Below are 26,703 nucleotides of genomic sequence, written 5' to 3'. Positions count from 1 at the left end.
ATACTGTTAAAAAACTTTACAGTACAATATTTTACTTTTTATCTTTTAATTCCTCACTATGATGTTATTCTTATACATTTTTCTAAGGTCCATATTTGTGTGACCATTTTCTGTATAATATTTCTGCTGCTGTAAACACCAGAATTTCCCCATTGCAGAAGAATGAAGGGAATGTTTTATGCGTTTATGGGTTTAATTTGCCTTGTGTTTAAGCATCTTATTGAGTTTTTATTTAGTTTTATTTATAAAAAAAACGTAACGTAAGAACTGTAACTATACAGTCATATGTTTACATTACTGTTTTTCATTACAATGTTTTTTTTATCACTGCTGCTTACCTTATCAAGGCTGCACTTTCAAAAAATTTAAATCTAACCATCCATCCATCCATCCATCCATCCATCCATCCATCCATCCATCCATCCATCCATCCACTAAGCCCTCCCCCCAATCCCGGGTAGACAAGTTATCCCAACAAACCACCATTATTTTTTATCTGATTTTATGTGTTTGATACGCTACTGTAAGCACAATAATACTTAGCGTGATCCATGGTGATGAGTTGTTGTTTTACTCACAAAATATGGTCATTTTGAAATGTTGACATCACGTGAGATACAGTTCTGCAAATACATTTCCTCCCTTTCTCCACAGAAAGTTGACCTTAATGTTGTTATGATGGTGATTATTAATCATTGTAATATTCTTTTTTTTTAATTAAATATACACATGACGTCCTATATCCTCGATTATCCAAATAAATCAACATTAAACTGGAGATGTGACTATATTTCTCGGCTTTACATTGCAAACACACGCATACATCTATCTGATCAGGCATTATGAGAGACAGCCCGATTTCCGGAAGAGCAACTGGTGCAACTTTAATGGACAAGGAAGAGACGTTTGTTTAGGTTTCGTCTTGGTAACAGATCTATTTTTCCTTTGTCCTATAGTAAAGTTTTTTTTTTCTTACATTATATACTTAAAAATGCCGTTGTTTTCACAAAACCCATTTGACCAAGATGTCGGTAAGTGTAGCGCTGTTTTTGGGCCCTTTTAGCTTTAACTAAGAGCAGTTGTCGAGAACAGAAGCTAATGCTAAGTTAGCTGCTATACATCGATGTGGAGTTATTTCTGCTTTAGTCATGTCAACAAATACAAGTGTAGGCCTGTCCGTTAACCTATACCAAACAATATGACAGCTGTTAACAGCTTATTAGGCTGTCATTTTCTAGTTTTTATCGAGTACTCTTTTGTAACGAACTTCGAGTCTAACCAGAAATTTAATAATGACGTTTACTCCCAAAACATTTCAAAGGCGTTTTGATTTCCAATGTATTTTATAAAGGATGTCAAACTAAAGCCAGTCACACAATCCAATATATTCACTATCTTCAACTACTCAAATATTTTAAAATAGCTTTTAAAAGATCTATTTGATAAACGTTGGAAAAAGCATTAGATTTAACGTTTATTTGTGATAATTCCCGATTTAAAAGTCAATGAACTTTTGTTAGAAATGGATTATGGTATGAAAAATTAAATTTAATTAATATACAATAAAGAAGGTTTTATGCGTGACTCAGCTGTTATTGTTGTAGGCATTTATGGATTTAATTTACATTGTTTTTAAGCATCTTGTTGAGTTTTTATTTAGTTTTATTTATTAAAAAAAACATTAAAAAACTGAATGTAAGAACTGTAGCTATACAGTCATATGTTTACATTACTGTTTTTCATTACAATGTTGTTGTTTTTTTATCACTGCTGCTTACCTTATCAAGGCTGCACTTTAAAAAAATTAAATAGTCTAGAGAGCTGTTCTTAACGAAATTTCTATTGGTATACACCTGTGTGTACAAAATTACAAAATGAAATCTGTCTTAGTCTATCTTATTGGCTTTAAATAAGTTATTTTAACATGTACACTTTACAGTTTTAATATGTTTTATAGTAAGATAGAGATATTTTCCAGATGTGAATTTAACATCTGATGGAGCTCATCTCAGTATTTGTTTACATAAAACAGTGTGCTTTACTATTAAACTCTTTAATATATTTAGATTTGATAAATGGTACTGAGGTTTTGTGCTTAGACTTGCTTTATAACCTACTTATTTTAGCAATAGCCTGCAGTCTACCTAAAAAAAGAGAAAATGTTCACCTCATCTTGAACCAAATCAGCTTTACTTTAAAAACATAAGTGATGCAATTTTCTCCAGCTTGCATCTTTAAAGGGGTGACAAAGGTATACACATTTGTTATTTAAGTAGAAGTATAAATACTGCAGTTTAAAAACACTGTGGTAAAAGTTGAAGTATCAACTTGACCTCTTTAATCAAGTAAAAATGGGAAAGTATGTGCTCCAAAAACTACTTAAAGTATAAAAGTATAAAGTAACCTTGAAAAAAAAAAACCAGCCAGATGCTGCTATATGAATTGAAAGCTCAATTTTTTGACTATTTCGAAAACTTCTTTGAGATAGGGCCAAGGATGAGTGAGGTCTTGTTGGTCTCCGTCTCCATCTCCCGATACGCTCTCGTCTGTGTCCGACCTTTCAGACATTTCAACATCTTTTTCTGAATCCGACATTGTAGCATGGCATAGACAATTCACGTTTACAGTTTGAAGAACACCTGCTTGCTTCTGATGATTTCCTTGAGGTAACCAATGAGTGTTTGACTAGATGTGGATGGTGCCAATGATCTGTATTGGATGGCACACATGACGTGAAATACAATTTTTTTTAAACATTAAACCGAAGCCAAGAGTAGCGAGTAACGGTGGTTTTAAAAATGTAAGGAATAGAAAGTACAGATACTTGTATGAAAATGTAATGAGTAGAAGTCAGAAGTAGGAAGAAAAAATAGTAATGGAGTAAAGTATAGATACCTAAAAAGTGTACTTAAGTACAGTAACAAAGTATTTCTACTTCGTTACTTGACACCTCTGCTTTTTTCACAGCCATAAAATGGCAATTCATATTTTTTTTAGCCAGCTGACCAGCAGTGGGTAGCACTACCACATAAACAGCCAGAAGAAAATATAGGAACGATATGACTATACATTTCAGTGGATTGAAATAATCACTTTTAATTCCTAATTATTATATATAATTATTATTATATAGAAAAAAGTATCTCTGAACATCTTGGCTTCAATTCTTAAAAAAACAAAAAAACAAACCAAAAGTTTCCTAGTCAAGGTTTTAGTTGTTATTTTGAAGATTGAAATTAAAATTGACATTTAAATTTAGCTCTTCATCATAAACAACAAAGTCGAGCTCTTTTCTAATGATGGAAAAAAGAAAAAAAAAGAAGAAGCATCACTTAGTTAAAACATCCCTGGGAAATTGACATAAAATTTAAAGAAGAGTCTTCCATCTCAGATTATTTCCATTTGTTACTAACATTATTACTAGCCCGGTTTAGAAAAAAATTGAATGACATATATGTAAATATTATTTAAACTATTCCCCAGCCATGTCTGCTTCCGCAACACACAGTGTACTTGTCTCGCCAAACAACGGTGCTCTGTTGACTAAGGAGTCATGAGTGTTGTGACAAATGTTCATTTGGGATTTTTTTTCCTGCCATCATATTACTAAGAAAGTGTGTTCCAAAAATCGGCATCTCTTTATAACAATTCCTGGTCATTAAAAAAGAAAAATCTAAAATAATGTTCTGTTTTTTACTTTTCTAAGAATCTATATAGATGAAAATAACATGTTTTCCCATTTCTATTTGGACAAATCACAACTTCCTGTAATGGAATCCTGTAAATTGTGCAGTCATCTTAAATTTTATGATTCACCCAAGAAGATTAGCCTGATAAACCAGACTAAATGTGAGATTAAATGTGTAATGTGCAGGCAAAGTGGTTTTGGCCGCTGGCGGTTGGGGCTAGTTTACTAGGCTACAAGAAGATCCTATTTTAACTGGATTTAGCTGCGTAGTTTCAACACACTGAGGCTTTATCCTTCATATGTAAAATTTCAACACTTCCTGACTGGGGCTGGCATGTAAAAACCAGCCTGCCGGCGTGAAGGCAGTGAACATGATTTCTCACTTCAGCATATGTGTCCATCTTCTCATGTTTTTTTTCTTTTTGGTTTATTTGTTTTTCAGAGAAGGCAACAAATGAAAACAACACAACAGATGACTGGGGGCTCATTTTGGACATCTGTGACAAAATTGGAACGACATCTAATGGGTAAGATAGAAAAAAGCAGTCCAGTCAAAATATCAAGAGAATTTTTATGAGGATGATTGCAAAGTTTTTCTGTTTTTAGACAGCAAAAATAGTCTTAAGATGTGATACCATACAAGCATCTACTCTTCAGGCACAGTTTCCTGTTCTAGTGTTATTTTGCTGGCATTTACCTTTGTTTTGTTTTTCTGTTCTGCTACAGACCAAAGGACAGCTTGAGATCCATAATGAAGAGAGTCAACCACAAAGTGCCTCATGTTGCTATGCAGGCCCTCAATGTGAGTTTCAGTCAGCTTTTTGGGAGTAAATACGAACTGAACTAATACTTAAAGGTATAGTGGAGAATGTTCCTTTTTCCGGGTGCATCATCTAAGTAAGTGGTCTTCTTAATCGTCAATCATTCTGGTGATATGTTCACGTAAAGGCTGATTTATACTTTGAAACTAGGTCGTCTGCGTGTGTGTCACAGTGAACACAGAGATGTCCCCGCCCCTTCCGTAGACACTCTTGTGCACCTCTCCCAAATGTAGTGGACCGCAGACAGTGCCACAGACAGGAGGCCTCTAATTTATCTGCAGCTTGTCCGCTCCTGTGCGCAGGCAGTGGATGCGCTGTCTGACTTCATTCAACCTGTGGTTCTCTCAACCTGTGTTATTCAAGCAGGACTTCCATCTTCCAAGTCCCTAAGTGAAGCTCTAGTATCAGCTTATACAGTCCACTGGATCTACCAATAAAGCTGAGCATACTGTCTCCATAACCAGCAGTCTACAGACTGACCATCTATCTCCACTCCCCCACCAGTTTCAGGCCTGGGGGAGAAACAGCCCTATTCTTTGTTCCTGTTAATGCATATCTATCAAAATTGAGAGCTGTTTCCTGCCGAGGTCTGAGCGCCAAAAACAAAGTAATTGTATAAATAAATTTCTTCTAATGTCTTTTTGCTGCAGGAGTATAACCATCCGTTAAAGCCCTCCTACGTGCTCGTCACCATTTTCACTTAGAAAAACCTGGTTGCAGAGAATGACCTCCCCTCTCGCACACTGATGAGAAAACAGATTGAAATATGAACAATAAGAGAACTTGTGAACATTTTTTTTATGTTTTATGCATGGATGCCCTAAATTTTAGGGTTTTGGTGGACAGATAAAGTCGAATGAACACCATTTTACTTGACTGGAGACACGTTTTAGTCGATGTGCTACAGTCGGTGTCCGATGAATATATTCTCTGCTCAGTGGATGGCATTTCCGGCTTTTGCTATCAACACCATTCTATATAATTTCTGACAAAACATTAAGAATATGTCTAAAAGTTTCCTTTTTCATTTATATTTCAATCCATTTTCTCATCTGTGTGCGAGAATTTAGGGCGATGCACGCTCCGGCGACAGGGGTGGTAATTCTATGCAGGCAGGAATTTCTCTGCATTTATCTGTCCACCAAAACTCTCAATGTTAGGGCATCCATGCATAAGAAATAATAATGAAAATATTAAGAATATGTTTAAAAGTTCCCTTTTCTTTCATATTCAAATTTGTTTCTCATCAGTGTGTGAGAGGGGAGGTAAATCTCAGCATAACACGGTGGTGAGTCTGACAGAGGAAAAATTGCAAATCGCCTTTTGGAAAGTAAGCTTATATGAGTGATTCAAAAAGCAACTTTGAAACGGAGCGTGCACGAGGAGAAAGGGGCTCCTGCACGCTCTCGCACATGTTTAATAGGCGTTCCCTCTTGGGAGCAGGTATAGGGTTGTGCATGTGCATTTTTTTTTTATTAAAAGTGGAGAGGGCGGGTCTTTTAAAAAAAATCTTGAAAATCCTCCACCATACCTTTAAGTATTTGCATAACTTTGTGCACATGATGACGTTCTTATTATGCTTTATTAATGGAAACACCCTGAATGTCATACAACAGTGTCTCTTCAATCAGGGGGCTTCTCCAGACCAGGTGTAAGACAGACAGCTACAGGAGAACCCTCCTGCCTACAGCAGTCAGAATCTACTACGGCCTTTAAAAAAACAACTTCATAATTATGACAGCATTACTTCTTTTACCTTAGAGGTTGTAAAATTCGGGATTTGCTAAATTGGGCATTTCAATTGTTATTGTGATAACTTTGTAGTAATATTTTTCTTTTTAATTTTTCCCACTGAGGCATTGGCAAATTCCAGTTATATGATTAATTGCAGCCGCTACATTTAGTAATAAAACCCTTGATTCTTTATGTAACATGTGTCTGTAAGAAGTCATTTTCAAATTGTATATTTTTAAGTTATTGCGAGGCTCTGGTAGCTGTGGCATTGATTCACAGCTACTAAACACCCGAGAACAACTGTTATCAGGATAGTACCACAAAATATCATCAGATTTTAAGGCCATATCTCCCAGCCATATTGATAAAGTAATTGGGAATTAAATTAAACTGAAATTAATTGAACTTGTTTATCCTAAAACGCTAAAACCCTATCCTAAAATCCTAATTTTATTTTTTTTTTATAACAAAACATTATGAAATAGAACCTTACTTTATTTTTGATAGATCCGATAATATTTCATAGCATTTCAATTGAACCTATTTATTAAAAATGTGTCAATAAAGACGTCATTTTTTTCCGGGCATTGATTTTACCAAACTTGTTTCTTAATTAAGTTATTTCATCTGATGCAGTTATTGTAGGAAGCATTTAAAACCTAAACATTTAGGCTAAAATTATACATTAAAAAAGCTTATGTGCAGTTTTCTTTTGAAATTTTGGAAACTAATTTATTTTAAAGCTGATCTTAAAAATGTTTTCACTAATTTAATGTCAGTTAAAGACCCGTGCTTCAGTAGAGGAATCTTTTTTTTTTTTTAATAATTTTTAGATATTTATATACCTTTCATTGTTCTATGAAGCCCTGATTTAACCTTATTTGCAGATAATGCTTTAATCCTGACCCTTTTTGTTGTTATTTAACCACTTGATCAACCTGTAATGAATATTAGAACTGAATAATTTTGTCTGTTTTTCTTTGCTGACGTTAAATTTCACTGCGTTGTGTTACAGCTGCTTGGTGCTTGTGTCTCCAACTGTGGCAAAATCTTCCATTTGGAAATCTGCTCAAGGGAGTTTTCTGCTGAAGTGCGGAGTGTGTTTAACAAGGTATGTGACCCTCAGTGGGCCATTTGTTTTTTTATTTGTACTTTGAAATTTTGCATCGGGGTTAGAGGACACGCAACCCCCTGGATTTAATTAAGGCATATGGTTAGATTGTCCCTTGAGAAATGTGACACTCCTCCGTCTTGGCTTGAAGGTTCCATGTAAACATGTAACTTGCAGTAAATGTCGATGCTGCAGCTGTCAGAATACTTTTTATGCTTGGTTTACATAAGAAAGAAATGTTTAATCTAAATCATATAAATAAGATGTTATAGAGGTTTTTCCTTAAACTAGTCTAAACAGAAATATATTTTTAAATTGTCTTTTGCTAATAAGGAAATAAAAGACGGAAAATATCTTGGCTGCAACTAACGATTATTTTGGAAATCGATTCATGTGTTGATTATTTTTCCTATTAATCAATTCTATAAAGAAGACTTGTTATGAAATTAAGGGACTTGTCCATTTGAGGAGCTCTGAATAGAGCATATTGACATAATATATATATTTTTTTTATCTTAAATGCAAAATGTGTTTATATTTGTTTACAATTTTAGTATAATTACTGCTCTTAGTGGGTCGCTCTGTTAGCTAAAGGCCTGTTTTAGTGTCTCTATAATCCAGTTAATGATTAATCGATTATTAAATTAATTGACAATTATTTGAATAATTAATTGTTTTATCCCTAGAAAATATGTTATTTTGGCCCCTAGAAGGATCCTTAGCTTTTTTAGGTTGTTAAGTTTGCTGCTTAAAAAGATGAATAAACAAAATGGAGTCCACTGAAACAATTGTTAGGTTAAGGTTTCCGAAGGTGATATTAATGTCGGTTTCATGCCCTCTGCAGGCCCACCCTAAGGTCTGTGAAAAGCTGAAGGCAATGATGGTGGAGTGGGCAGAAGACTTCCAGAAGGATCCACAGCTCAGCCTGATTGGTGCCACCATCAAGACCCTGAAAGAGGAAGGGGTCAGCTTCCCAGCAGCCTCCTCACAGGTGGGTGTAGAAATCTTAATGTGAGTGTTTGATGCGCTCAGCCTCAAACCCTTTAGTTCACATCTATTTAGTCTGAGTCTGCTGATGGGTTTGTTATCTCGATACTTTTTCTGGTTGTTCATTTATTTTCACATGAAGTAGATTACGGGTTAACCAAAACCACCGCGTGGGAACATTGGGTCTGTTTATTGGTCAGATGTGACCTGGACTGGAGAATCAACTGTTAATACAGGAAGTAGATGCTGTATCCTGAGCTGGTTGAAAAAAACAGAGCATTAAAATCAAATATTAAAATTGTTTACTCCACTGCATCCCGTCCCTGTAGTGCAAACATCTGCAGCTCTTCTTTAGGTCCTTTTGACTTAAAGGAGTCAACTCAGAGTTTCCTTTAGGTCCAAAATTAAGACTCAACCGTCATTTTCAGTTCAGTTTACTGTACTATAAGCAACTATTTTTTTATACTTTGAGCCACACGGCTTTTACGACGTTGGGGCTTTTCTGTGTAGTTTTCCTAACTGCAGGTGATGGAAGTCAATTTTCATTTAAGACCAGCATGTTCAAGGCACAATAGAGAATCAATGTCAACTAAATTCACACATTTTGACCATATCTTAAGGCACTTAAATGGTTCAACTTGATCTAATAACTAGTGGGGAGTATTGGCATGGGTGTTGCGATACGATCCATGTCAGGATACTTTATTCACGATACGATATTATCATTATATTGCAATATCAACATATATTGCAATATTTTTCCTGCTATTAAAATTAAATGTATAGATAAAAAAGCAAGCTCTGTATATGTTCACCAGATTATATTAATCGTTCAGTTATTTTGGTATCGATTTTGTTTGGGGTTTGAATTAGTCCACATCTTCCACTGTGACCGTCTCAACTATAGATATTGCGCTGCATTGCAAAGCAATAGTGCTCCACAGCGTTATATGCTAGAATAGTGGGACATAGGTAGTCCATTCTCCCTCAAGTTTAGATAAAAATTAGTGATGGTATGATTAAGCCTCGTGAGGCCTTGAACCGTTTGGCCAAATTGCTTTAACTATCCTCACAGTTCATGAAGCCTCATGTGAATATGTCACCATCTACTGGTGGAATGCAGAACTACAGTTTGTAATAAAATTGTGATTTCTTTTTTTTTTTTGCAATTGTTTTTCTTTTGTTTCCCCTTTTAACTTCCTTTGAAATTGCTAATAATTGGTGTGTATAATAAAATCTTTTGTAAGTTTTTTTAGTGTACAGTTTCTTAGAACAATCATTTAAGGTGCACAGTTTTTCTGCAATTTTAGTGAAATAAACAAGCAGACGGTGAAAGTGTTTATGCAAATTGGACAGTGATGAACAAAATGAAAGGTGTTAGTCATTTTTATTCAAACATAATAGTTTTTCCACAGTTTTTGGTTTTAATCTGGTTGGAAGTTGTGTTCAACCAATCTTTTGGTTAAACTGATCTTATTTGGCAGCGTTTTTACCCAATCTATATATTTACTAGGGCAAACCATTGCAAATTAGTCTCATTAGCAAAGTTACGATCATACTCATTAAGTATGATCGTAACTTTCAAAAGTCAAAGTTAAGTCTTGAACCATCAACCTCAGGAGTGGGAGTCTTTGTCTTACAGATGACACCACTTATGTGGTCAACTGTTCACTGGAGAAAATACTACTTAACACTAACGTTACAACTGTGTCTAGTGGCTTGCTCAGATTTTTATCATTACAGTGTTTAATCTAACCAAAATAGTTTTAAGCAACTAGATTGGTTGGAAAAACAACCAATCTATTCTTAGAATCTTTCCAAACTCTATCCAACTGACAGCAACTCTCCTACAAACTCCCACATCTTGAATGGAAACTGAGGCTATTTAAATGCCTGTCAAAATTCTTGCGCTTTCTGAACCACTTCCCGAAGCGATCACATGGTATCACGGTAGCGAGGCTTTGGACGTCATAAATTTTGCCCCCTACTGTAAATGAATCACGCCTCGACACGCGCTTCGGGGAAACACCCCTTCATTACTCGACACACGCCTCCAAGCCTCAGCTCTTCTCATAACATTACTAATAAAAAAAATTTTGTTTTAAAAAAACAAAACCAAATTGATACTAGGAACTGAAAGATCGATAATATATCAGGCAGCCAAAAATCACGATATATTGCCAAAACATTTTTTTTCCACACCCCTACTAATAACACATGCAGACAGTTTAGTTGTGATCTTCTATCAAAGGAAACCCATCAGTCAGTCACCTGCATTGTGTCCTTGATTTTGCAGCAATCTCTCACACTGATTAAGGCCCAATCTCAATGTCCCTCAATGTTTAAAGATAAGTAAGTAATATGCATTTGACCTGAGACAACTTTGAAACATTTTGTTTTAAATGTAAATTGTCTTATTCCATTGGCAAAAGTTTCTGACTTACCTCCTCAATTAAAAGAAAATGCACTAAGAAAAAAATTACTTCTCTAGATTTTTTTTTTCCAGGGCTGATACATAGGGGTAGGGGGTGCATTGAGATTGGCACCTAAGTATTTAAAACTATAGTTAAAACTAACTATAAAATGGACTGATGTTTAAATGCTTGTTGGAAATTAGTGGCTAAATCTGTTTCCTTTAGTTTAGATATTCAGAATTGGATGTCCTTCATCCTACCAACGTTTATAAGCTCCACATAGCATATTGTGTCATGGAGTTTTTGTATAGGAACACTAAAAAAGCTTTATTTCTTAGTCAAATAACAAGCTCCTTACATCTTCCTCTGACCACAAATGTCTTCCAATCTGGATCATTTGTGCTCTAAAATGTTGCGGCCTTCTCCTGAACAGTAGAATAAATGATTTATTTTCCTAATGGGATTTTTGCTCAGTGATTTAAAAACTTGAAGGTTGTTATTTTTTATTGATTCATAGTAAAATAATCAAATAACTGTGTAAAGTCTCCATGAAAACATACTTAACTAAATATACTTAACTTAACATACTTTCACACCCTCTGCACCACGTGGTGTTCATGCTTACTAGTTTATTATCCACCCAACTTCCTGAAAATACCATATATATATATATATATATATATATATATATATATATATATATATATATATATATATATACAAACTTCTCATTAAATACACTTCAGTTCTACCAGTTTAGATCAATAAAATCACTGAGTTTGTCTTAAATGCCACTTATAGACTTTATTCTTATTTAGTTATTTGTCTATATCAATGTTTCCTTTTGCCTTTTAGATCCTGGTATTTTATTTATTTGTTACTGATTTCTTCCAATGTGTTCTGTGACAGAAGATTTCAATTTCAGAAGAAAAAAAGATTTCCTTTGGTTTCTGCTCCATCATGTGATTTTGGACCTTATGGAACTGTCTGAGTCATGAGTTGAAGTAGACTTTAAGCCCAAGCTGTTGTAAAGATTTGGACCTATTATTTCCTTCTATTCGTCTAATAGGAGTGTTTTCTTTGTAGGAATATAAAGGTATTTAATATCTTATTCAAAGCTGTATGTAACACTGCAGCCAGAAACCTCAGACCAGTTCAAAGTGATACATGATTATGTTAATTTGAAAGTTAAGAACTACTTAGGGCTGTTTTTGTTCACTACGTTTTAACAGTTTGGGTTTAACAACAAAAATGGTCTTTATTTAGCAGTCAGGTGACGCCTGAGGTCATTTTTAATTGTATTGTGTTTAAATTAGAGCTATTAAAGAAAAGGCAGCTGGTGCCAAATAGATGCCAAATGGTATTTGAAAAAAAGGTGTTAACAATGTCTGGGTTTCCACTATAAGTGCTACTTTTTAAAGGTACATGTTTAAAAATAAATGTGCAGGACAATTTATTTAGAGGTCAGTATTCCATCGTCAATTATAAAGAAGGAACATTATTAATTTAAAGAATAGATTTTTTGACCATAAAGTTGTGAAAAGCCTCCTCCAATAGTCTGCTGGTCTTATTGCCTCTGTTATGGAGGCTCATTGGTAGCAGGTGACACAGAGGCAGCAGGTATGACATTTAATCTGTAAAAGCTCATGATCCAAGTATCAGCATGTTGCATGGCTCAAGCTGTGTCAGTATTTACCTTTTCCTACAATCGATTCTGTGAGCTCAAATGTCATTTGTCCTTTAACATTTAAACACGATCAGATATAAAACATTATTTGTCATTTTTTAAAACTTTTTAAAACAAAAAGGGAGGGAAAAGCACACACACCGAAAAATAAAAAAACTGTAGCTATATATATATATATATATATATATATATATATATATATATATATATATATATATATATATATATATATAGCTATATATATATATATATATATATATATAGCTATATATATATATATATATATAGCTATATATATATATATATATATATAGCTATATATATATATATATATATATATATAGCTATATATATATATATATATAGATATATATATATATATATAGCTATATATATATATATATATATATATATATATATATATATATATATATATATATATATATATATATATAGCTATATATATATATATATATATATAGCTATATATATATATATATATATATAGCTATATATATATATATATATATAGCTATATATATATATATATATAGCTATATATATATATATATAGCTATATATATATATATATAGCTATATATATATATATATATATATATATAGCTATATATATATATATATATAGCTATATATATATATATATATATATATATATATATATATATATATATATATATAGCTATATATATATATATATATATATATATATAGCTATATATATATATAGCTATATATATAGCTATATATACACACACACACACACTCACTGGCCACTTTATTAGGTACCCCATGCTAGTAACGGGTTGGACCCCCTTTCGCCTTCAGAACTGCCTCAATTCTTCGTGGCATAGATTCAACAAGGTGCTGGAAGCATTCCTCAGGGAGTTTGGTCCATATTGACATGATGGCATCACACAGTTGCCGCAGATTTGTCGGCTGCACATCCATGATGCGAATCTCCCGTTCCACCACATCCCAAAGATGCTCTATTGGATTGAGATCTGGTGACTGTGGAGGCCATTTGAGTAGAGTGAACTCATTGTCATGTTTAAGAAACCAGTCTGAGATGATTCCAGCTTTATGACATGGCGCATTATCCTGCTGAAAGTAGCCATCAGAAGTTGGGTACATTGTGGTCATAAAGGGATGGACATGGTCAGCAACAATACTCAGGTAGGCTGTGACGTTGCAACGATGCTCAATTGGTACCAAGGGGCCCAAAGAGTGCCAAGAAAATATTCCCCACAGCATGACACCCCCACCACCAGCCTGAACCGTTGATACAAGGCAGGATGGATCCATGCTTTCATGTTGTAGACGCCAAACTCTGACCCTACCATCCGAATGTTGCAGCAGAAATCGAGACTCATCAGACCAGGCAACGTTTTTCCAATCTTCTATTGTCCAATTTCGATGAGCTTGTGCAAATTGTAGCCTCAGTTTCCTGTTCTTAGCTGAAAGGAGTGGCACCCGGTGTGGTCTTCTGCTGCTGTAGCCCATCTGCCTCAAAGTTCGACCTACTGTGCGTTCAGAGATTCTCTTCTGCCCACCTTGGTTGTAACGGGTGGTTATTTGAGTCACTGTTGCCCTTCTATCAGCTTGAACCAGTCTGGCCATTCTCCTCTGACCTCTGGCATCAACAAGGCATTTCCGCCCACAGAACTGCCGCTCACTGGATGTTTTTTCTTTTTCGGACCATTCTCTGTAAACCCTAGAGATGGTTGTGCGTGAAAATCCCAGTAGATCAGCAGTTTCTGAAATACTCAGACCAGCCCTTCTGGTACCAACAATCATGCCACGTTCAAAGTCACTCAAATCACCTTTCTTCCCCATACTGATGCTTGGTTTGAACTGCAGGAGATTGTCTTGACCATGTCTACATGCAAGTGTTAACAAGCAGTTGGACAGGTGAACCTAATAAAGTGGCCGGTGAGTGTATATTAAGGGTGGAACGGTTCACAAAATCCACGGTTCGGTTTGGTTCACGGTTTCGTGGTCACCGTTTTTGGTTCGGTCCGGTATATGTTGATTGTTACACCGAAATTCCATAAAAATTTATGAAAAAATACAAAAAAAAATTAATGAATTGTCATTATTTTTAATGATCCGCAGAAACCCTGGATCATTTCCGCATGTTTTGCTGCTTTGAATTTAATCATCTCGCGCATGCTCTCTACGATCTCCAAGGAAATCTGAGCACGGAGCGAACGGGAGCCAGCGCGGAGGCTGTAGACGGCTCCAGGCCGCCTTGCTTTGTGCAGGCGGTCTGGAGCGCAGCGGGGGTTGCTGACAGAGTATGAGGGATTTCGGGGTTAGCATGACATGTTGGTCATGTTGCTGTTAGCATAAACAAAACGTGTTGCACAATACTTGCACACTGTTGCACTTTTATCCACAACTTTCTTTCCGTCGTCATCGTAGGTCACTCTAAATGCAAAGTGGTCCCATACAGAAGACCTATAAAGTGCTGCTGGCGCGTCTTCCAACTCCTGCTCTTTCCCTCGCCATACCCACACAATTCTCCACAACAACTGATTTTTTTCTGCTACACCCGGCTACGCTGCTTCGCTTCTTCTTGTTTACTACTGGTGGTTGGCTTTGGTCGCAGTACCGCCACCTTCTGCTCTGGAGTGTAAACGCTTCGCCTATGAGAAAAAGGGGCAGCGCATGAACCGAACGAAACACACGCGAACCGAACCGATACAGTCGAACCGAACGGTTCCCACGGTTTTCATAAACCGTTCCATCCCTAATAAATATATATATATTTATTTATATATATATATATATATATATATATATATATATATATATATATATATATATAAATAGGGCAAAAATAGCAATGGCTGATGTGAAATCTGTCCAATTATACAACAGAATAACTAAAATAAAACATGAGGGAAAAGAAAAACATCTACAGAAGAACACCTATGATTGCTTTTCTTTTTATTTGAATCAAATTGCTGGAAAATAATCTGTTCGCTGTTGTTTCTTTTCTGGCCACAGCAGAAGCAAAGCTTATTAAGTCAACTACAGATGGAGAGTTTTTTGTTTTTTTATGAAAGAATTCCTATTTGTTTTGTTTTCCCTCTTTGTTTTATATTTATTGGTAGTAAAACTTCTCTGATGGCTGAGATGAACTCTGCTGAACTACATGCAGTTCTCAGAATGAGCTGTAGGTGGCAGGAAACCAGGTTTTGAATGTTTGGTCTTTGTGCAGCCCTCTCTCCTTTCCTCCTCACCCACGAATGTGACCTTATGCTTCTTTATTGATTACAGGGATCCAGCTCAAAGGTCAGCGCACCGGCTGCAAGCAAGACACCGGATGAAGAAGACCTGGCCAAAGGTAAAGATAGATGTCGCACATTTTACTGTTTGGCGCCTTATAGCCATTTTAATTGGTAATTTTAATACTATTTTTGTAGTCATATTTTAAATTTTTTTAATGATCTATCTTTCTTTTTAGATGGACAATATCTGAGGATTTAGAAACTGTCTTTTTTTTCTCCACCCTCTGCAGCCATTGAGCTGTCCTTACAGGAACAGAAGCAGCAAGCGGAAACACGACCTCTGGTCCTGACCCCCGACCCGCCACACAACACAAACGGGGGAGGAGGTCAGGAGACGCGAAAAGCGCGCGCACTGTACGACTTTGAAGCAGCAGAAGACAACGAGCTCACCTTTAAAAGTGGAGAACTTATTATAGTTTTGGATGACAGGTAGTGTTTCTTCATCTCATATTTATGAGTCAGATCTGTATTATGTCCAAACCTTAAAAATCATCCCCCTTCTTAAATGACCATCCCCAAAATCGATGTCTAGGGAATAAGATCGATTCATTATATAGTGACGCGCATGACGTTCACATTCAAATGAGCAGGAAAGATGCTGGAAATGGCTGCAAATATACCCAATAGCTTGACTGAAGACATTAACAAATGGGGGCTGATCAGAAAACACCCTGTAGTTGTTACAGACAATGCTGCAAATATGGTTTGTGAATTGAAGATAATGCAGCTCATGAATGTCTGCTGTGTCACATCTGCTTGCTCGAGTGAGGCTTCACTTTTTCACAAACAAGTTTGCACTTATGCGACACATTTGTTCACATCTCGGGTTTAAAGTGTCTGATTTACAAGCTTGCACTTTGGGCCGGATTTATCAAGATCCAATTTTGCGTGCAGTAATTTGCGCTCGCAAACTGGAATTTTGCGCAAGGGGCTGAACCATGGTTTGCGGGTGATTTAACAAGAGTGATTGCGTAACTGGTGGCAGGTGCAAAACTGTTGGAGACGCCCTATTTAAATGATGGTTTTGCGCATTTTGTGGTTTGCGGCATGGCGAGTTTGGACAGCAGAAAGCGCAAAAGGAAATTCGACCCCATGGAAATGGAGGTGTTGGTGGATGAAGCCAACAAACATTTAAGTGAGCTACAGCAAAGAAGTGTGACTGTCACACAGAGGAACGCTATATGTGAACAAATCTGTAGTAAAGTAAACGCTGTTGGTGAAACCTTGCGAACAGTGGATGAAGTAAAAAAAAAAAAAAAGATACCAGGATATTAGAAGGCGAACCAAAGAAAAACTGGCATATAACAAAACATCTGCAAACAAAACAGGAGGGGGCACAGTAGATGAGATGCCTCTGACCAACATTGAGGAGCAAGTACAGCTGACGCTGTGTGAGGAGCAAATCACTGGAATTGCAGCTCCAAAATGGCAATGCTGGATAAACGATATGTTTTGATGATCGTTTCCTCGTTCATTCCAAAAATATTCACACGGAGTGAAAAAATGCGTTCTCTGCGTCTCCTTGCTTCATTTCGATGTCTCCTTCTTGCGACAATAACCGCTGCCATGTGTGCGCAATTACGCATACAGACCATTTGCACCTTCTTTTGAAACGTGTTAAATATAGAGTCAGATACCGTTAGCAAAATTGCTTTCAGGTTTAATAAATCACTTTGCGAGTGCTAAATTAATATATTTACATGTTCTCCTCCCACAAGACGCACTTTTGCGTGTAAACGCCCCATATTGCATATTCATTGCAGAAAAAGTACTAAATGGATAAGAGGCGCTATCTAGCACGTTTTAAAGACCAAATCCTTTTAGCACACTGTTGATAGATCAGTTTGTACATTTTTTAGCGTGCGCAGTGAAATAGCTCACGTTTTTATACACGCAAACCTTTGATAGATCCGGCCCTTTGTGTTTAATATGACAGGAAAAAACAAAATACATGAGTATTTTGAAACACAGTTGAACCACTTTCATTATTGTAAAAACAGATCCAATCGAAATTAATCGATTTAGTACTGAATGAATCAAAATCGAATCGATTCAGGACTTTGGCGAAAATACCCATCCCTAGTAGCCAGAGCAAAAAAAAAAAAAAAAGAAGTGTCCTACCATGACAGTGAAGCTGATCCTAGTGGGAAATGAACAACCATACCATGCATGTTGCTTTGGGTTAATAGACTATATTAATTAGGCTATGTATGCTTCCAAAAAAAAACTGGATCTGTTGAGCTGAGAGTGCAGATTTTGTCCAGATTTATGGTTTATGACTGAAATAAATGATCGGATCCGCTCTGATTGATTGATCATAGAAATAGTGGTCAACCAACTTAGCAATCAAATTATATAGATTCTAAAACATCCAACTTGCTGAAACTGAAGCCACACCATATCATTCTTTTGCTATTTAAAAATCTGTTAATCACAAAAACAGTCTTCAGATTAATTAATTTGCAAAACTAATCTTTAGCTGCAGACTAAGATTTGTATAACAGAAGGACTCTTAATAGAATATCATTAATATTAGGGAAAAAGGATGAACTTTGAGAATATTTCTTTGAAGGTTTTCTACCATGTTTGCTTATTTAACAATTAAATTGGAAGCTGAGTTTTATTTATGTTTTATGAATATTTTTAAAGCTAAGCCAAAATGAACATGGAGTTTACATTTTAAACCACCTTTAACAGTTTTTCCTGGAGAATGCTGATCCCCATCTTAACTTTTGAGATTTTCCAAAGGGCTCAGCTGTTTCCACATCGAATCTGAAGTCGGAAACCTAGAAGGATGAAGCAGAAGAGCTTGACTGCAATATGCTTAGCCTTCCTGTTATCTGCTGAGATCCTTACACTCTCCTATTGCTTCACTGAACATATCTAAACATGTTGAATAAAATCAGGTTCCTTTTTAAATGTTCACCTGAAACTGACTTAATACTGAAAATGATGATTTCTAAAGGATGGGATAGTAAAAGTTTTCAAGATCCTTATATAATCTTTAAAATCTTAAAATGTGTTCAGTATATGGAGGGAAAGAAAATCTTATCTGAACATTTTCATAATTTTATCCACCACTTTATCCATTTCTAATACATCTCAGCTTTTTGCTTTTTATTGTCTAGAAATGAGAATATAGAAGCAAACTGGTTCAGGTTTCCGTAGCAATTTTCCTCCAGAGGCTGTTATGTTTTAATAAAATAATGTCTCATATTTCAGGTGATGTTTTAATCCTAGATTAAAGTTTATTCTCGTTTAGATTTATGCCTAATCTAATTTCCTCTCCTGTGGCTGTAATTCTTCTCCTGGTGGTTGAGATTGATTGCATGTTTGCCTAAATTGTGTCCATGAGTTCATGAGAATTCAAATTAGCTATATTTTCTTTTTTTGTGGGCTGCAGTGATCCAAACTGGTGGAAAGGAGAAAACCACAGAGGAGTTGGGCTTTTCCCCTCAAATTTTGTCACAACTGACCTGAATGCTGACCCAGAGCCAGGTCTGTGTGTAGTTTTTATTTCTCTCATGCTTTGCTTTTACTGGTTTCTCTGCCCAGCCCCCTGATTAACTGTATTGTTTCTAATGATTCTCCTTCCCATCACAGTGGCCATCATTGAGAAGTCAGCCACGCCTGAAGAGACAAGTCTGGAAACTAAAGCTGAGCCCGAACCTGTCTACATAGATGAGGTAACACGCTTCTTTATAAATAAAGTTATATGAACACAAGTCACCTCCAAACTAAACCACCTATAAAAATCTACTGTTATCCATCTGCAGGTGAAGATGGACAGAACACTGGCGCTCTTACAGAATGCAGATCCCGCAGATGCGACTCCTGACTCCACAGAGCTAATCCAGCTGGAAGGTATAGACTTAGATGCAGCTGTATATCTAGACACGCTGCGACAGCTGCAGTCAGCCTTAATCAACCGTTAACTTTTCCTTCGTTTCCCGACCGAGCAGGCGCCTGCGAACAGATGAATCCGCTGATTGATGAGAAGCTTCAAGAGATTGACAGGTGTTGTCTTGTCGGTTTTCACCATATGTAAAAGCAAGAGCTAATTCCGAACGCCGTTGCGTAACCTTCCCTTTCTGTCTTACAGGAATCACTCGGAGTTGTCGGAGTTGAATCTGAAAGTTATGGAGGCGTTGGAGCTTTACAATAAGCTCATGAACGAAGCTCCTTACTACGCCGCATACTCCAAGATGCAGGCACAGTACGGCCCGGCCGCCTCTTCGGTGCCCATGCAGGTCAGAACAGAACACAGCTGCCCTGCCTGAAGCATTAGGCTTTATCAGTCTTGTTTCTTTACCTCTATATAACATCACTATCATTTAGCCTGAGCTTCAGCATCTCATTCAAAATAGATTTGCATCCAGTTATGCTCCAGTCTCATGGCTGACTATGCAGATTAAGCTTTAAATTTCAACAGTCTACCAAATAATGCATCCAAACAGACCTTCGCTATTTTCATTTAGCAAAATATAGATATAATGCATGAATCCATTGTAAACCTGTGGCATATGTTGGTAGGTCAATAAATAATAGAGCATTTTGAAAAAAGAAAATATTAATTTATTGTTAACCTCTCAGAACCCGTTTTAAAGCGTTTTCAAATAATAAGTCAGAATGCATGAAAATTACACTGGTAAAATGTTTACCAATATAGACATGTTAGATATTGTTGACAAGCTTAGATTTCCTACATTTCAAGCATCTAGTTCATTTTATGGACACAGCGAGCAAAGCACAATTAACACATATAACAGCATGTCAAAATGTGCCATGACAAAGCAGCCACAACAAGCAAGCATGTCTTTATAACTGCTGTTCAAAAAAGACCTATTATTTTCGAGAATAAAAAAAACAATTTTGATTCTTGTTTGAACTGATGCAGCTTGGGCTTGATGCAGCTTGGGTTTTTTACCCACCCAATTCTGATTTTATATTCAGAAACTAGAAGGTGTTAGCTTTCAAATAATGTATCACACATGTGATTTGGGCTTACAGTTCCTCAGTTATTTGCCTTTCCATTTGGGTATGCAAAATAGGCGAGCATTTCCCAAAATGAGGTGGATATTAAGAGGTTAAACTTAGACACAAAATGCAGGGATAGAGTACTAGTTAAATTAAGTCTGATAAATGCTAGATTATTATAATATGGTCACTATTTAATTAAAGACACTGCCACCTTTAATGCTTAAGTTAGACCGCTATCCATTAATAACTAACTCATTGTATGGTTTGGTTTGTACTGAAGGAGCAAAGAGGGTTTGTTGTAATTACCAAAATGGTTCATAGAAGGGAAACAGTTGTTAAATAGTAAATGGCCTGTACTTATATCACTCTTGTTCAAGTCAGAAGCCTTCACCAGAGAGCTTTACACACATTCAGTCATTCACCCATTCACTCACACACAGATGATGGCAAGCTACATTGTAGCCACAGCTGCCCTGGGGCTCACTGACAGATGCAAAGCGACCATACACTCGTTCCACCATCATTAGGTAGTGAAGGGGAAGTGTCCTGCACAAGGACACAATTACACAATTACACAATTACACTTTGCAGGGCAAACTCTTTCATCCGATGCCACTGTCGCCCCACTGTTAGATAAGATGGCCAAGATCTTGGTTTCCCTACAGGAGTTCTTGCTCTTTCGTTATCTTTTTTTTTTTCAATAAAGTTGAGGGTTTTCTGAGAATTGATTAAAGTATTGATTCCTGTTTTCCTCAGGTAACATGTTAAGAATCAATTGGAAGCTGAGTGTTACATAATTTAACATTTGAGCCATTTTACAGTGCAGAAAGCTGAAGTGTAAAGATCCTGGATTCATATAAGATTTTCTTTGTTTGTAAAGTGTCTAACCAAAGCTTTCCTCTAACTGCATGATTAAATAACATCCCTTAATAGGCAAACATTTTTTTGGCAAACTGTGATTAAATGGAGGTAAAGGAGAAAGTGTTGAGGAAAAAGCCTGCGACTGCTTTACATTTAGGTTCATTTTTTTACCTTCTCTGGATATTTCTCCTGTTTTCTTCCTCAGTTTGTTCTCTGGGAGTCTTGAAATCAGCATTTCTTCTCCCCTTTGAGGAGCTGTAGCAGTTTTGCACTTTTTTTCCTTAGTGATGATTGATGCTGCTGACTCTCCCTGCAGCTTTTATAGTCTATCAATGTCACCACTTAGGTCTACACCTGAGTGCCCCTCAGTGCTGGATTTGACCTTGTTGGGGTTTTATTGTGTAAGGAGCTGATTTCAGAAAAACAGGTTTAGCAGGAACCTTTGTAGGAGCTTTTATTAGTGTTTTAATCTTTGGAAAATATTGGAGTTTAAAAAAGTATTTAGTAGTTTTAAAGCTCTCCATTTCCAGCTTATTCCTGGATGTCAAAATTAATATTTCTAATTTCAATTTTGTGTTTTTTTCATGTTAGTTTACCTCTTGATTGTTGAATTAACTTTTTAACCGTCAAGTTTTAATAGATTTAATAATGAATATGGTTTTAAGGGATAATACTTTAAGCTTCCTATTTTCTTAGGGTTACCTTGGACCAGCTGGCGTCCCCTACTTGCCTCCAGGTGTCCCCCAGGTTCCTCTTCCTCAGGGTTACGCTCTGCCCAACGACCAGCCTGGACCACTACACTCAATGCCCCCAACGGTCACAGCACCCCCCTGCAGCCAGGCCTCTCAGCCTCCCTACATGAGGTAAACGATTAGCCACGGGACAGATTGGAGGTCGTCAGTGTAGTCTAATAAAAGCAAGGCACCTTGCAAAATAATATTTTGCCCCTTAAACTGTTTCACATTTTATCATGTAACATCCAAAGACTTCAAGGGGGTTTCATCACCACGAGCTTCCACTGAACCAGTAAGCGCCGCAGAACGTAGATACACCAGGTTCTGCCAAGCACACACTTCTACCGTTTCAGAGCATCATAGTGCGATAGTATTATACATGTGAGCTTTAAAGTCGCAAGGAAGCAGCTGTTCCAACCGTTGCATTTCCGAATTCTCTCGAGTGGTTCACGACTTTACACGAGTGAATAAAGTGAATGTGATTGGTCATTTATCAAGAGGGCGGGATTGTTTTGGGGGAAGGTTCCCAAGCAAGTTTGGTTGTGGCTGGTTTGTCAGAAGCATCTTGCTAACCAGTTAGCAACTTAGTGCTAGTAGGTTCCCAATGGGAAATTCCATTGGGACCAAGTAGCACTAAATTGGGGACTTAGAAACGACGCTGTGAAGGAACGCTATGGACAGCGGAAACCTGCAAGATGAGGAGAGTTTTGTGTCGGAGGTCGTGGATGAGTCTTCTCCGTTATCCATTTTTTATTTAGAGGAGGAAAGCGGAGATGACGATGTAGTGGAAGAGGACCCCAGGGCGGCAGAAGCTTGGTTTGGTGTAGAAGGCTTACAGCCGTACATGTTTGAGCCCTTGCCTCGCAACGCTGCCAGTTCTGTTAGCTCTACCCCTGCTGAAGACATAGACGTCCATCCCCGTGAACACTGGGACGGAACTCAATGGGAGAGGAAATTATTCTTATTTCAATCGTTGCGAATATTAGCTGCGACGAATGAATAAAGATGCTATGACCGAAAAAATTTGATTGACAGATGACCGTTGATATATGATTGGCCGAATTTAGGTGAACAATCTGATGTATAACTAACTGGTCTGCATAAGATAACGGGAAAAACATGTTTTAAGACGGGACTTTTTCAAAATTTTGGGACAACATGGTCTTATAAAGAGTACATTTATATACATGTTTAAACCAGAATGATTTTACATTTAAATATGATTTCCCTACAACGTTAAAGTGAACTATAAAGTGGCTATTTGGCTACAACAACAGGTGTCTTGCATGGCTACTCTTCATCTGGTCACCTTACCTTTCAGCCCGTGCCTTTTACTTACTGTTTTTCTCTTTATAAAAACCGATGAGTCGTGTCATATAAAATGGTACATTTTGGGTTGGGGGCTTATGCGTTCAGTGGAACCTCGCTGTTAGAGTTGCCTTTTTTTAATGTGATTGGGCTTTTGCTAGGGGAAGGAAAATAATGAGTTTATTTTACAAATAAAATCTGAAAAGTGTAAGCAGTATTTTATGTTGAAACCAAAGATCAGGTTTTGTAAGTAAAAATTGAAACAACACATTTAGAAATTAAATCAAAATACGGAAAAAAATACAATCAAAAAATGAACATTTGAAAAAATATCAATTTTTTTTATAATTATTTCTAATTATTTTAAATGTCTTTTTTTACTTTCTTTTTTATAAATTTGTTTTTTTAATTTCTCTTTCAGATTTGGTCTTGCGAAAGGTTTTCTTTTGAAATTGCGCTTCAAAGATAGCATTCTCTTCAAGCCCGAGAAAGATGCTTGCAACAATAATGGAACTAAATTCACTCCACAGTTGTTTTCAAAATTTTGAAAATGGACCAAAATATTTATCAAGCCCGTAATATCTAGGTGCTCTGTTTAACCTTTGCATGGATTTCCAGAGGAGTCATGCCAAAGGAGGATAAAAAAAAAAAAAAAAAATTCAGATTTTCATTTAAAAAAAACATTTTAAAACGATGCATCATTCCTTTTTCTGTACAGCTTTTATCACATTAAACTTCAGTAAATCTATGTTCTCTTTTCAGCACTGGGATGAACTCTCACTACATGACCCAGGGTCCAGGAGCTCCTTACTCCGCCCAGGCGGGTGTGGCCATGGATATGTCAGCCTATCACAACGCTAGCATGCCTCCTGTGTCTTATCCTGTCGCTGGTCCCCCTCACCAGGCTCCTGCTCAGCTGCAGCAGCAACAGCAGGCCTCATATTATCCGCAGCCTTTGCTGTAACCCCCGTCTCCCAGCAGACCTTTAGTTACACTATTCAGATATTTCTGTTTCTGTTTGATCAGCCGAACTCCTGGATTTTTTTTCCTTCTTCTTTAGGATCAATTCTTACCTTTAATTACTTGTCTAGCTGGACTGACGGCACCCTATAGAAGCAGAGGTAACCGAAATGTAACCCAAGTCCCAGTCAGACGTTGGCTGCTGTTTGCGAGGCAACAACCCTTTTGGTTTTCCCTCCTATTATGTATTTAATAAATGGATTATCAGCATTTCACAATTTATAGTTCAACAAAATACTACCTTCACACAATTTTATTTCCAATATTACTCTGAATGTAATGCTTTGAGCTGGATATGGGTGTTTAGAGAGCTTTGCTGTGGATGGATTTGAGTTTAACTTCACACAACCTTATTAAAATTGGTTATGTAGGAAAAAGAAAAATCAGTGCAGCCCTCCTGTCAGTGTCTTCAGCGATTATCCTCTCAGCCTGATAACAGATCACACACGGGCAGGATGAAACCAATCCTTTCACTTCAGACAACGTGCAAACAGAACACAAGCCTTCACAAGAGCCAGCTATATTGGCCGTGTTAGGGGTGGCGGTCAGAGCGATGTGCGAGATGCATGACTGCACGGCGCAGCCGGGAACGTGTCTGGTACAGAAAGGCAGGGAGCCGACTGTGCCGGCGAGGGTAAACAAAGCAGAAAACACCAGATGTATGTGGGCAGGGAGGACTGGGCTCTTCCTGAATGTGCACAAATAGCCAAGCCTGCAGGATTAGCTCTCACTGTGGGTATATGATAGATGAAAGTGAGTTTGGAGCTCATTTACAGCAGCTCCCTCTAAGATTTATTTGCTTAAATCCCAGCTCTTTATTCTGTATTTCTCTGTTCGGTTCGTTACTAAAGAATCAGCTCTTTACCTCACCAGCATCCTTTTCATTTTTTGATTCTCACAAGTGTTTTGCACGACTGTAAATGAATCGCATACTGCGTTCCCCAAAAACTCACTGCCTTCGTTCTGCAATTGTGTTTGAGATATTTATGGAAACCGAATATTTGTGTGTTTGTTTTCTTTCAGTGCTTGAGGATTTAGGTGTCAGAACTTCATTGTGCATTTAGAGAGGGTTTTTAAAAAGCTTCTGAAATTAAAGGTTGAACTCCGCATCTTTGTAGTTCATTCTTACAAAGTGCTGCAGCCTCTGAATGTAATTTCATCTGTTTGTTTTTTGTTTTTTTTCACTCCATGAGAGCTGTCTCTTCAAATTAGCAGAGTTTAAGGTTCTGTTTGCTCAAATGAACGTAGCTGTTTTCTCATGATCAAGTAAGCAGGTGATTTTATTTTAAATATATAAATATGTGGATATAAATGTGTAACTTGCATAGTTAAAACTAGTTTCTCTACTTTTGATTCTTATGTCTTGGGTATTTACAAGTGGAACAGTTTTTTTCAGCAGTAGCTTATGTTTTAAACCTGCTGCTGCTTCTCAGTTAAAATGAAGGTTGCTTTCATCAAATCCTCAACCTGAACGTGGTTTTTGTCTGCGTCGTATTTCTAATCAGCACTCTTCTGTTTCTATGAGTTGTACAATAAATGTAAAATGCCTGGATTAGTAATATTTTTATGTTGGCATTGCAGCTTAGCTTTGTAAACATTTATTTACCACTGAATGCCTTGATTTTTTTTTTCCTCTTAAACTAAAATAATGACAAATGCATCAGCTTGCAACCTCTTTACATTTGTATAATTCTGTACATTTGAAATATTCCAGGAAAGGTTTCTTTATCCGGGATTTTAAAACTGCTTTTGTAATGGAGCAAACTTAAAATAAATATTCTTTAAAATAAAACAAGGATTACCTAAATCATCTGTGGTGTGGATTTTTATTTTATTTTATTCTGAGAGAAGCACAACTGGAAAATCACCAATTCTAAATTAGTCTGTTACCTCTATGTGTTGTTGGTTGTTTGGGTTGTATTAATTCTGATTTACCCAGAATGCATCATTTATTCATCAGACTTACCCTTTCTCTAACTGCTGCTCCTTTTTTTTCATATATATACAGCTTAAAGGTCAGTGCTGTGTGGTGTTGCAGAGCAAA

The 26,703-nt window shown here is 36.6% G+C and overlaps 1 protein-coding gene across 1 annotated transcript; it reads left to right on the top strand.

Moving 5' to 3' along the window:
* Positions 1–852: 852 nt before the first annotated feature.
* stam2 (signal transducing adaptor molecule (SH3 domain and ITAM motif) 2) lies at positions 853–26,469 on the top strand. Its single transcript, XM_038277735.1, has 14 exons — positions 853–1,031; positions 4,131–4,215; positions 4,415–4,490; positions 7,259–7,354; positions 8,199–8,345; positions 15,746–15,812; positions 15,987–16,185; positions 19,160–19,254; positions 19,360–19,442; positions 19,533–19,620; positions 19,719–19,773; positions 19,859–20,006; positions 22,294–22,460; positions 24,402–26,469. Exons 1-14 carry the CDS (start codon positions 992–994, stop codon positions 24,601–24,603), a joined length of 1,548 nt encoding a protein of 515 aa, XP_038133663.1. The 5' UTR covers positions 853–991; the 3' UTR covers positions 24,604–26,469.
* The last annotated feature ends 234 nt before the right edge of the window (positions 26,470–26,703 follow it).

This window comes from Cyprinodon tularosa, unplaced genomic scaffold (assembly GCF_016077235.1).
Source record: "Cyprinodon tularosa strain WSP-4 unplaced genomic scaffold, ASM1607723v1 ctg134, whole genome shotgun sequence".
NCBI classification, from domain to species: Eukaryota; Metazoa; Chordata; class Actinopteri; order Cyprinodontiformes; family Cyprinodontidae; genus Cyprinodon; species Cyprinodon tularosa.
The sequence above is the reverse complement of the archived record's forward strand: the minus strand, read 5'-3'. Positions and strand labels throughout refer to the sequence as shown.

Excerpts from the sequence above, each read along its gene's own strand:
- stam2 (XM_038277735.1), top strand. The coding sequence starts at position 992 with ATGCCGTTGTTTTCACAAAACCCATTTGACCAAGATGTCG. Across the intron at positions 1,032-4,130 it reads CCCATTTGACCAAGATGTCG|AGAAGGCAACAAATGAAAAC; the intron begins GTAAGTGTAGCG and ends TTTGTTTTTCAG. Across the intron at positions 19,621-19,718 it reads AGAGCTAATCCAGCTGGAAG|GCGCCTGCGAACAGATGAAT; the intron begins GTATAGACTTAG and ends CCGACCGAGCAG.